This window comes from Colletotrichum godetiae, assembly GCF_030913485.1.
Source record: "Colletotrichum godetiae strain CBS 193.32 chromosome Unknown BDP55scaffold_20, whole genome shotgun sequence".
In the NCBI taxonomy this organism is placed as follows: domain Eukaryota; kingdom Fungi; phylum Ascomycota; class Sordariomycetes; order Glomerellales; family Glomerellaceae; genus Colletotrichum; species Colletotrichum godetiae.
Window position 1 is genome coordinate 760,716 of NW_026851268.1, and position 12,135 is coordinate 772,850.

The 12,135-nt window shown below is 52.2% G+C and overlaps 5 protein-coding genes and 1 non-coding gene across 6 annotated transcripts; 2 read left to right on the top strand and 4 right to left on the bottom strand.

The window, feature by feature from the left end:
• Positions 1 to 271: 271 nt before the first annotated feature.
• Positions 272 to 1,211, top strand: BDP55DRAFT_728659 (glutathione S-transferase domain-containing protein; the record flags this gene model as incomplete). Its single annotated transcript, XM_060579472.1, has 3 exons — positions 272 to 309; positions 366 to 766; positions 838 to 1,211. 3 exons carry the CDS (start codon positions 272 to 274, stop codon positions 1,209 to 1,211), a joined length of 813 nt encoding a protein of 270 aa, XP_060429854.1.
• A 2,477-nt stretch (positions 1,212 to 3,688) lies between these two features.
• Positions 3,689 to 5,398, top strand: BDP55DRAFT_552086 (uncharacterized protein; the record flags this gene model as incomplete). Its single annotated transcript, XM_060569170.1, has 2 exons — positions 3,689 to 3,778; positions 3,836 to 5,398. 2 exons carry the CDS (start codon positions 3,689 to 3,691, stop codon positions 5,396 to 5,398), a joined length of 1,653 nt encoding a protein of 550 aa, XP_060429855.1.
• Positions 5,399 to 5,428: 30 nt separating this feature from the next.
• BDP55DRAFT_728661 (uncharacterized protein) lies at positions 5,429 to 6,067 on the bottom strand (the record flags this gene model as incomplete). The annotated part of the gene is made up of 1 exon (XM_060579473.1): positions 5,429 to 6,067. One exon carries the CDS (start codon positions 6,065 to 6,067, stop codon positions 5,429 to 5,431), a length of 639 nt encoding a protein of 212 aa, XP_060429856.1.
• Positions 6,068 to 6,877: 810 nt separating this feature from the next.
• Positions 6,878 to 7,423, bottom strand: BDP55DRAFT_715511 (uncharacterized protein; the record flags this gene model as incomplete). Its single annotated transcript, XM_060578311.1, has 1 exon — positions 6,878 to 7,423. The coding sequence occupies one exon, from the start codon at positions 7,421 to 7,423 to the stop codon at positions 6,878 to 6,880; it is 546 nt and encodes a 181-aa protein (XP_060429857.1).
• A 1,312-nt stretch (positions 7,424 to 8,735) lies between these two features.
• BDP55DRAFT_t170 lies at positions 8,736 to 8,822 on the bottom strand. Its single transcript has one exon. It is a non-coding gene; the product is annotated as a tRNA-Glu (tRNA).
• A 1,830-nt stretch (positions 8,823 to 10,652) lies between these two features.
• BDP55DRAFT_506275 (pectin lyase fold/virulence factor) lies at positions 10,653 to 11,624 on the bottom strand (the record flags this gene model as incomplete). The annotated part of the gene is made up of 3 exons (XM_060567664.1): positions 10,653 to 11,020; positions 11,086 to 11,278; positions 11,337 to 11,624. Coding segments are annotated over 3 exons (849 nt in total), but the record flags the coding sequence as incomplete, so codon positions are not given.
• Between the last annotated feature and the right edge of the window lie 511 nt (positions 11,625 to 12,135).

A 12,135-nucleotide genomic window follows, 5' to 3' on the forward strand; every position in this document is an offset into this window, starting at 1 on the left:
TGACAGCATGCATCAACGCCATACATTTGACATAGAAATAGTATAAGAAACTACTCAAGTTCCGTCATACAACCTGCTGTTCGTCATGAATGCACTTGAGATCCTTGGTCGACACTGCTGTCGCTCACCGTTTATTCAAAGAATCCCATCATCAAATCTCATAATCAAGCTCACCACCACTACTCACGCTCGCAACAGGTTCGCTCACACCACCACGCTCACTCCCAAATTCACACCAACGCGATCCTTCACATCACAACAACCCTCCAAAATGGCAACGGAAGAACTACCACGAGTGAAGCTATACTGGTAAACTCCCTCTCCTCGTCAAACACCTAAATCCCCAGAAGACTCATCAATACAAGGCTCAACGACTCCCGCTCCCAAAACACCCTCTGGCTCCTCGAAGAGCTCAAGATCCCCTACACAGTCCAACTCTTCCGCCGCGCCCCCAACCGTCTCGCGCCCCCCGAGCTCGAAGCAGTCCACCCGCTAGGCAAAGCGCCCGTGCTAGAAATCACGCCCACCCCCAGCAATGAGGATCCCAGCCCCGCACCGATCCGGCTCGCAGAGAGCGGGTACATCACGCAGTACCTCGTCGAGCACTTTGGCGACCGGAAACCCGGCATCGTGCCGCCGCGCTGGAAGCCCGGACGGGAGGGAAAAGTCGGGGGCGAGACGGAGGCGTATGCACGGTTCTGGTACCTTTTGCACTATGTCGAGGGGAGTTTCTTCCCCGTGATTGTGCAGTTTATTCTCATCAATGGTAAGCACGTCTTTCCCTGTTTACTCTCGGTCCTCCGCGGCAATATGATATTCTGACTCAGATATCTGTAGTATTGAAATCATCCAACGTCCCCTTCCTAATCCGCCCCCTTACCTCCCTCGTCGCCTCCAAGATCTTTTCCCTTGTCGTTTTCCCCAATGCGCAAAAGCACCTTGCTATGCTCGAGAACTTCCTCAAAACTGCGCCCGGGGTGTCAGCCGATGGCAAGGGGTTTCTCTGCGGGCCGGAGCTTACGGCGGCGGATATACTCATCAGCTTTGCGCTCATCACGGCTGACGCCGAGAACGCGTGGGATACGATGGGTAGCTGGCCCGGCGGGTCAGCGCGGGCGGCGCATCCTGTGCTGTTCGAGTACGTTGAGCGGCTGAAGAAGGAGCCTGGGTATTTGAGGGTTGTGGAGAAGGTTAAGGAGATTGAGGGATGAAGAGGTGATGAACAGGACACTGGCTTGATCTGGAGTCTTCTGCGACTGAGGTACCCGGTGTCGCGATGCTTGGAGTTACCAGGACGAAAAGAAAAATCCCATCTCCAACTAGCAGACGACTTTACATGAGTTCTCGCTTCTCACACTTTGAGGTCTGCCACTTCTTGACTAGATCGCTAAGAAGACATCGTGAACTAGAGTTATCGTCAAGATGCGCCGCCAAGATGAGGCTTGTAAGCGCACTGAACGTCGTGCTATTTCACTGATCATAGGGAGAGTGGGCTATGATCAGGATTGAAGATGCACCGAAGTCCGTGAGGCAGAGACGTCAAACAAAACGTTTTGGGGAGAACTAATGCGATAGAATAAAGGCCAAAGCCATGTTGCACCTCGAATCTCATCCTTGATTTGAGATGTCGTCTTCGATGCCAAACAGAATGGACCATCACAGTTCTGAGGGAAACTTTTTGAAGGGCATCTTGTAACCCATCGCATCTATCGCACAGACTCCCCGGCAAATGGTTGCAGCCGGCAACGTCAATACGGTGACATTTCGATCCTACCGATTCCCGCTCATCCTTGCAGAAGAGGAACTCAGCCAGAACACATCCAAAAGAAACCACCTGACACAGACCTTTCAACCTGCCAATTGCGAAGATAAGCTTCTAGATCGGCCCTTTCAGTTCTCTAAGAATATCCTGATATGGCCTCATTCATGGATCGGACTTCTAGACGCCGGGAAGCGCAGTCTCCGTCGTCAAGCTCCTAGCGCCCATGAACCTTTTGTGTGTGCTGGGTATCGCAGTGGGAGCAATCAACACAGACGCACAACGAATCGCTATGGCGGGGTTGACGGGCCGGAAGTCTGGGTGTATCCTTTGTGCTCCCTCACCACCTCACCACCCCATCAGAAATCGCCATCCACTTCAGCTCACAAATATCTCTGCCCGATGAGATGTCGTTAGCCGAGTGGAATGGGAAGGTAATGAACGACACAAAGAAGAAGCTCCGAGAATGCAGAAAGTAGCCGTGTCGGGACTACCTAGAAAAGAGGGTGGATGGACGAGAGATGCATGACCCGACTGAGGTGGGCAGAAAATGCAATCGCCGTTGCCCGTCAACATCGCCATCGCCAGTCGCCATCACCGTGAATCGTCTGGTCCGTGTTCGCCCACCACGCAATTATCCGCTCACACTCTACAATGAGGGACAGACAGCGTTCGATTGCGTGGTGAAGTCTTACCGCAACGAACCTTGAGATGAAGCATGCCATCAGACCAGAACTTTGAGAAACGAACCGGTCCCACCAATCGGCGCGGCAATCAAGCCAGGTCCTTCCGGATCGGGAAAGTCCCGGACGGCACTCCGTGCTGCCATGCCACCATGCCTGCGGGGATGGGACATGTGGTCGCGGGATTTGCGGTGTGGAGGGATGAGGTGCATGTTCAGATGCCTGCGGATAAGGAATGCAAAGTGTGTGTGTGTGTGTGTGTGTGTGGCATCTCTCACCCCGCATCGACGAATTCGATAGCGACTCGTGCGGGAGCTCACTCGAGTTGGAGTAGTCGACGCGGGGGTCGTGAGTTTGTTCCTCTTCTTTTTCCCTTCTCTGTTTCTGACTCTGTTTCGAGGTTATCGTGAGATGACAGTCGGAATTGTTTCATTCTCAACCATCGAAATGTCTATCCCGTTTCACGAAGATGAGATGACAGCTGAGGTGAAGCTGAAAAGGTGACAGGACACTTCACTCACGAACCGTTCAAGGAAGCTGAGTAGCTGGAACTTGAACAACCCTCTCTGCCCCTCCATCGGCCTCTCCCGCCGAGAACCCCAAAAGAAACAGATGTCCATCCAATCGCGATCCCACCCGTTTAGCCTGGGACTTGCATCTGGCACACTTGACTCTCACTCACTCACCTTCCCTTTTGCCTTTTCGGGCAGACATGGACAAGTCCACAAATCCACTCACACATACGCACACTCAAAAGCAGACAGATAGACACATCCACACAAACATCCACACAGACGCACATCAGGAGCCAATGCGCCCGCGCTGACGAATCGACATAGCTTCTTCTTCAACATAGAGCCCACCCGGTGGACAAAGGGTGGGCCGGGACTCGGGAGATGCTTCTCCAGGGTCCTTTGCCGGGCTAGGATGTTCGCCGCGTGAATCCAAACCCGGGATGGTGGGGTTTTCGAACGTGGTCCCGCATGACGGGTTTAGAGCTTCCTAACCTAGTAGTTGAGGTCTCTCTCGTTCCATGCTATGAAAGACGGCAGGTCTGCCCTCGGGCCCTATGGGTTTTGTATCCTAGCGTGGTCTCTTCCTTTTCTTGACGCTGTCGCTCTAGATCTAGAATTCCCTCCCATGTCTTGGAGGCATGTAAATCCTCGGTGATTACCAGGTGTGGAAGATCGCAACAAGACCATCTGCATCCGACTCCTCGGTGACTCTTGTAGTCGTCCCGTTCACGATGTCAAACTCCAGCATCAACGCCAACCTCACCCACCCTCACACACCGTCGTCATCTCCAACGATATCACCGATGGTCCTGAAGGAGATTGTAAGTCATGATAGTGTTCACCTTCTCGAATAACCACAGGCTAACAACAGATCGCAGCAAGATGCCAACGTCCCCCTCTTCATTACGGGCCTCCTCCTCCCCCACGCCCTCTGCACAATCTTCATCGCCTCCCGTATAGCCTCCCGTCTCTGGGTAACCCGAAAATGGTTCCTAGACGACACTCTCATCCTCATCGCGTGGCTCTTCTCCACGGCCCTCTGCGTAGTCTACAGCATCACCGCCACTACGCCCTCCCTCCTCGGCGCCCCTTCACCATCCGCTTTAACTAACACCGACAGCGACGCAAACCCATACATCATGCGAACCTACCTAGGCCTAATCTACTACCAAATCACCCTCTGCCTCACAAAACTCTCCATCCTAGCCCTCTACCTTCGCGTCTTCGCATCCTCTTCCCGGCCCAGGGAACGCCTTCTCGCCCGTGCCGCCGTCGCCTTCGTCCTTCTCTATACCCTACCCTTACTCCTCATGTCCTTCCTCCAGTGCAACCCCGTCCAAGGCCAATTCTTTAGCCGCCCGACACCAGTATGCTTCCGCTTCCCAGATCTCCTCATCACCAGCGCAAGCCTCCACTCCGCCACAGACGCCTGGCTCGTTGCAATGGTCGTCCCCTCCGTCGCAAGGCTCGACCTCCCGCGCCGCCAAAAGATTGCCCTCGCAGTCGTCATGAGTCTCAGCGTTCTTGTTATAGTGGCTAGCATGGTCCGTCTACAGTTGAGCCTCCACCTGCACTACCGGCCCACCGACGACGCCGGGGTCCGTAACACCCTCGGCTTCTTCGTCATGACGGTGCTGGAATGCGACCTCGCCCTCATTTGTGCCAGCGCGCCGACCCTCCGTCCTTTACTCGCTCGTCTCTTCCCCTCTATAATAATGAACAGCGCAAAGCGGAGATCGCTCGAAGCCGGCGCCGAGACGCAGAGCTTCGATCTTACTAGCCTGACGTACCACGGCTACCCATGGACGGAACCTAGCACGCCCGCCGGGTTAGCGGCGCGGAGCAGGAACGCCAGTATTGCAAGCCATTTGAACAAGCTGCGCATGCCGGCGCCGCCGCTGCCGACTCTTACTATGGCGCAATTGGGCCCCGCGACGCTGAGTCTAGGGAGTTTATTGATTAGCGGCACGGCGCCACGGAGACCGGGAAGGAGTTGGCATGTTGCGGAGGATGGGAAGCCGATTTTATTCGAGACGGCGGAGAGGACAGCGGGAGGGTACAAGACGCAGGCTTCTTCGATTTATTCGCAGGATATGACGTGCAGTGGGGATGAGTTGTGGCGTGAGGAGGAGTTTGAGAAGAAGGGTGGGGTGATCCTCAAGACTATGAGGTTGAGTCTTCGGTCTGAGTATGTGACGCAGAATGGAGCAGATGTAGGAGACAAGGAGACCGTGGGAGGCATTGATGGCTCGAGTCCGGTCTCTGGGCTCAGCGGAGATACCTGGGCCGTAGACAGGAGTAGCTCAGGGACGACTTGGGGAGATGTAGTCGGTGGAAGAACACACGTGAGCAGATTTGTGGAAGAGATACCCAGGGAAGAAGCAGTTGAGACGCCTGAAGTTCCTAAGAGAAGCCCCTTGAGGGATAGTCGACGAAGATAATACCAAATACTGAATGACGACTTGATGACCCTAACGAAGGCCCTCCTCCACAAACCTCTTCAAATCTCTCCCTTGTGTCTCAAACCTCTCTTGCAAAGTCTCTCTCAACGGTAAAAGCGTCGTCGCTCCGGGGAGGTAATATGTCTCATACGACACCATTCTCGCCGACCCATTCCCCAAGTCCGTCAGTAGATTCGGATGCTCCGCCGGAAGAAACGCGCCACCGAGCCCGTCGTCGTTCCCCCACGCGTTGACGGCTCGTCTGGCATCGCCGTTGCAGCCGCGCACATCCGGCGCAAGCAAGGCGATGACCTCGGTTGAGGAGGTATTGGCACCAGGGATAATACCGGCGGTGGTGAAGTTCATCGATAGCCCGGGGTACACATCCTCGGGTCCCTGCACGTCGGACGGGAGGTCGACTTCAACGACAAAGGTGTTCCAGGTACTGTAGCGGCGGAAGTCAAGAAGCGCGTCGTAGATTTTACTGATGGGGGCGTTGATTACGTCTTCGGTGCACACAGTGAAAAGCGCGCCTTTGAGGTCGTACGAGGGTGTGGGGAGGACGTCGTTATCGCTGCAGCGTAGGGAGGCGATGTGGGATAGGGAAGCTGAGGCGGTGATGGCGTGAAGCCATATACCTGAGAACCTCATCCCTGAAGCGAAGCGCATTTTGGAATCACTGGCGGGTCTTGTCGATCCCGTCCCTTCATTGAAGTCAAAACAGGTAGTAGATGTAGGAAAACATGAAGCCAGACTTTACCAGTTCTCAGGGTTCCGATTGTGGACACATATATGCAGGGTACTTCGGCTTACATGCAGGTATTTAGTCCAGCTGAAAACTTCCATGACGTGTTCATACAGACACGAGCACCCTATACGTGAAGCCCTGGGCACCACTGAGGAGAATGTGCGTTTGGCAGGGCCCAGAATTGACATACAGCCACTCTTCCCCTGTAATTACTAGCTGGCAAGCCTAGCTGGCTGGAATTTGCGAGGTGACAAGGATTGTGACAACTTGTCTCGGCTGTGACCACCCCGACTTTGAGCGTAGGAGGGCATCGATAACCCAGAAACAACATTCGTAAATAATACTATCTAAGGAATGCATCTTGATTGGCAATGAGTATTAAGACAAGTCAGCTGATGAATGTTCCAGTCTAAATTCAAAGTATAAAGGTCGTTAGACGACTGGCCGACATAGCTTTCAAAAAGTACCAAATCGCATTGTTTCTCTTCAGTCTATGAATTAGAATCCTGGATTATTAACGCCTCGCTACATAAAACCCAAGGAGACATGGAGTCACAATGACAGGAACCGTCGCTGTATTGTCGCCCACGCCGTTTCAGCAAACTTTCGTTTGTTCCAAGTTGTAGATGCCCAAAATCTTGACCCAACTAATGTTTGTGCGAGTTACTGGGGCTGACAGGCTTCCATCTGTTTCTGGTATCGTGTTCTAACATATGTACGCGCCGGCATACCTACCTTGGGATCATCACTTCTTGCAAGCCCGAGAAGCCTACGACGAGCTTAAACAGGAGTAATGCAGGCCCCTCAAGAGTTTGAACTTTGGTCGGGAGCAGGCCGCAGTTCACAAATGTCCTAAATTCGGTCTTGACATCGATTGAAAAACCACCTTTCACGCGTTCTTTGCCGAAAACTGTTTGATAAGGGCCAGTAGTGTCCATTGGCTTAGAGCAGTTGGACGAGAGTAAGATGATGAGGATATCTTGCGGGTCGAGTCCGGAGACTGTCGCGATCTCTCGAGCAGTTCGACAAGTCACCTGCCGGAGCAAGAATTCTCTCCACGTCCAATCGGAGACCCGTGATATCTTAATCGCCAGTGAGCCGCGACCAGCCACAAGCCACGAGAATAAAGTGAAGTAGAAAGGATCGACGCCAAATGCTCTCTCCCGACGAGGAAGGCGCATAATAAACCGACAGTGACGAGGGGAACTGTTGAACCAAAGGCCAGGCCCACGTAAATTGGGGCTTCGAGCGTGATTGATTCTTTCTGAAACCTCCATTGCTTTGATTTGATCTCTAAGAATTTTCTGCGGTTGTTTGTCAGCATCATCTTCCTTGCCCTCTCGGTCGAATCATCCAGAAGGGGGGTCATACGGTGCGACGACGATTTCTCAACAGCACTGACAACACGAGTAATCGCCGGTGTTGACTCGGATAAGGAGCAGACTGGAGAAGGTTCATGATGCCTAAATTCAATGTTGTAAATATTAGTGCAGCAAGACCCCATCAATCTTACATAAAGATGCGAAAACCTCAGAACAAGCCAAGACAAGACCGTGGACTTTCCACAAACCCTCAACGCTTTGTCTGGTCAATTTCACACATTCGAATTCGACTTATTGTGAACTAAACCATGGTATTGCTCGAGTCTGTCCGGAAGTTTCGGTCGATCATGGAACGAGACACCATGTTTCGCGCAGAATCTCTGCAAAACGAAGAGCCAACATGCATCCCCCACAGAGTCAACTAGCTCAAGTATGGATCTTCCACACCTCGAAGTGGGAAAGTCCTTGTACGCGTTGCGAACAGCGCGATTAAGAATACAGGTTTAGTGATAATGAGAGTCATTGACAGCATGTGTGTTCGCGCAAACACATATCCTCCAATACGGCAAAATCATAGCATCACCTTTGAGTATCTTTACAACCATCTCATCCTCATTAGAGACCAGCTGAGGTCTATCTTGGAAAGCAAAGATGTGGAAAAGGACCTTGAACGTAATGCCTCTGACTTGCTATCGGCGATGTTCATATGTCCTAGTAAAAGCCAACTGGGCGGACTCCATGGAATCGCTATCCAGAAAAGCATGCTGCAGACTAGAGAAGTTACTTTCAACGACCTATTGTATCTGTTCTTGACCGGCTGCCTGGTTTTCATCAATTCGGCCACTGCGATAAACGGCATGACCTACAAGAGGTGCTTCAAAGTTGTTGACTGCACTATCGAACCTGATATGATAGCCCCCCCCCCCCCCAGCTGCTCTCATTTGAGGTTATGAGTGGCAATGGAAAGCATCAAAATTGGATTTCTTTCTCAACCGTGCTGAGGCAGTCATTCCATACTTCGCCGAGAAGAAAGCAATCACGCAAGATGACTTGGGCGTTGTGCCCATGAAGTATTTGGCAGATTCTGATGGCATTGAGGCCTGGAGATAGAAACTGTTGAGAAGTTTAGATTACCTTGAAATTACTCTTTGGCTAAGTCAACGGCAGAATAACTTGCTTCTTTTTCGATAGATATTGCGCTGCTTATACATGTACCTCGTCTGTCATAATGCATAAAACCTGTCTCAGGTGCTGCACTTGCAAAAGCTTCCGAAACCGAGAATCGAACTCGGGGCTATGCCTAACCTCTCATAGAGATGAGAGGGCATCATGTTGGCCACTACACCATATCGGATGTGGATACCTATATGGCCCTTCACACTAACTAGGTAGGCAGAGACAAAACGGCACATTCAAGCAGACTGCAACAATTGAAGATATTCATAGTCAAATGAGATCTGAAATGGGAAATTCCACTCTGAACACCTTGGCTTGTAGAGATAATGCCGGCTGAAGCTCATGCCTAAATGAAGTAGACCTGAACGACTCCACGTCCCCATGGCTCAAAAAAGAGAAGTAATCGTTGCCAGTAGCATGTCTCATGGATTTTTGGCAAGTTACCAGCATCTCTTATTGGGGACCCGGTGAATTCTTTTTTTGACGGCATGGCTCTATGGACTAATGTGGAAGTCAGGTATTAATTCATGGCTGGGTATTTTGTCCTGGATGGCTGCGAGCAACATCAGCAGGCGATTGAGTCGTGATCTTTTCCACCTGTCTATGACTTGCTAATGTAGACGGAGCTCAGGTGTTCACCCAGACTGAGCTTAATGGTCTGGTTGGACAATATGGAGATACTGCCCGTTGCTGGTTGGAAGCAACTTGCGACCAAGGCTTGCCGCTACCTCAATCTCCGAATAGGACGCTAGCGATGGTAGTGGGCGGGCACAATAGAGTCGTCTAATGAAAAGTACGGTTTGAAGCACCGTTGGGAGTTGTGTATAGTTGCAAGTGAATAATAACCGCCTCCCAATTTGACTGTGTTGTGTTAGTATTGGCCAATAAGGAAGCTGCTACGTGACCAAAGTTGAGCCAGAAGGAGTCGAACTATGTCGTTGACAACTCCGGCCATGGATCTAAAAGATAGCCAATTGCAAGTCAAGCCAGGCTCTGATTTACATCGTGTCAAATGGCATACTGAGTAGCTTATCAAGCGATCTTCAGCCGTTCATGGAATGAACAAGCCCGCGAATATATTGCTGTGGTCATCGTCCGTTTTGTGTTGGACTCACCCCGAGGCCACTCCCTGTGCTTAGCGCGTGTACTTGACGCAAGCACCCCTTAAAACGCTTGCAGTGGCCATGCTCAGCAGAACCCACACCAAGAGCTGTCTCAATACTCCGTACCCAAGCACGCCAAGTTCACTAAGCAAAATCTAGTGTGGCAACTTGACGCCATTGCCTTCAACGCGACGCATAGAGATCGGAAATGGATGCAACCTTCAGGTGGCAGTTTCGTGCCCTCAGTCAAACATGGCGATGTTGGAGTTGAAGCGGCTGAGCCCACACCGATGATCTATAAGTTGAAATTGTTTATATGCCGAAATTCTCACAACTCGTTGATTATTGTCGTGCCATTGGCAAGAATCGCATGATGAATTTCAGAACCCGAGACGAAAAGAATGGGAAAAAGAAAAATATTTTCCTTGTCGAGCAGTTCCATCTGCCCGGTCTAATCAAACTAGGTGGATTGACCACGCGGCAATCGTCCCCGGGTGAACGGACTTTAGTTCCGGGTAGAAATGATGTCAAACGCTGCGGGCAGAGAAGCGCACGAACCACTGAAGCCTGCTGCTCGCGCACAGCGGGTAGGGACTGTGAGAGTTTTGGCTAAGGAGTGTTTATTTTCACATCGGGGAAAAAAAAACAATAGCCCTGACTCGTGAGTTAGCCAAGTATGGTACACATTAAGAGTCAGGTTGGTTGAACCACGGCAAATCACAGAGAAAAGGACAATGTGTTTTTCCAAGAAAGGCTGTCATTTATACAGGCTGTAAAGAAGATAAGGTATCTACAGAATAGAAAGCTGCCGCTAATCCCACTGCCACTGGGGGTAATCCTAGACCCGGGGCGAATGTTTGTTTTAGAAGAGCGTAACAAAGTCAAATGCCAAAAACGGATACGACTTAGATCTTGCCGTAGCCAGCGCTGCTGCTGGAGACGGAAGAGGCGGCGACGGCATCGGGGATATCGGCGCTGCCAAACTTGTTGAGGACGCTGGTGTCGGTGCCAGTGAAGGTACCGGAGCTGGAGAAGCTGTTGGCCTGGCAAGAGCGGCCCATCTTGGAGGAGCAGTCGGCAGCGTTGGAGGAGGTGATGGCGAGGGTGGCACCGTCGCCGCCGGCCTCAATGACGGTCTCGACGTTGCTGAAGACGTTGCCCTCAGCGAGGACGTATCCGCCGGAGGTGACCTCGAAGCCGTGGCCGGTGGACTCGGACCAGTAGTTGTTCAGGGCGTGGACGAAAGAGTTTCCGTTGACCTTGGGGGCACGGCCTAGAATTGTGAGTTAGTCTTCTTATCCCTTTCGCTGATGCGATCTTGCTGTCTTGTTGACTTACCAGAGAAGTGGTGGATGTAGTTGTTCATGTAGGTGATGGTGTCGCTGGAGCCGGCGAAGTAGTTGACCCAGTAGTGGTAGCCGTCGCAGGTGGCGGAGTAGTCGCTCTGGCCATCAAACTCGCAGTTGGAGACGGTCACCTTGCCGGAGGCAGAGGTGCCGAGAACAAGGTGCTGGCGGCCAATCTTGGAGGTCTAGAGGGCTTGTTAGCGATGTTCAACATGGTAAGATGCGAGAGTAGTGAGCACTTACGGTGACGTGGTCGATCCAGACGTTGTCGGTGGTGTCGAGAGTGATGGCATCACCACCCCAGACGTACTTGGGGTTGATGTTCTCAATCTTGATGTTCTGGATGATGACGTTCTCGGCACCGGCGATTCTCAGACCCTTGCCGACAATGACACCCTTGGAGCCGGATCCGATGATGGACTTGTTGGAGGCGACCTTGATGGGGTTAAGACCGGCCTTGTTGTAGGTCACAGAAACGGAGGGGGCGCTGGACTGGTAGTTGTCGCACCACGAGTCCTTGTTGATGGCGACCTGGCAGGCGGAAGCGGTTCCCCAGGGAGCGCAGCCAGTCTCGGTGGCACTGCCATCCTCATCGGTGAAGTCGAAGGTCTTGGTCAGGACGATGACACGGGCGGACGAGTCGCCGAGGTACGAGACCAGCTCGTCGTTGGTGGTGGGGGTGACGGCAGTAGCAGAGCCTCCACCGGTGACGCCAGAGGCGAAACCCTCGGGGGTACCGGTGACGGAGACGGCAGCAGCCTGCTGGGCAAGGGCCGCAGCGGCCAAAAGGAAGGACTTGGCGAACATCTTGGAAAAAAAGTGTAGAAAAGAGTTGAACGAATGAAAGAATGAGTGACTGTGGGAATGAAACAACAAGAGAGAACGGATCGACAGAGCAAGGCAACGTCGAGTTGATATACCATTGAGAGCTAAGATAGAAACTGGGTCTTTCGAGGAGCTCACCCGAGCCATTGGATCACCCTATTCCATGAATCCATCAACTTGCCATCGACAACACGATGGATTAGGCCATGGCATGGAT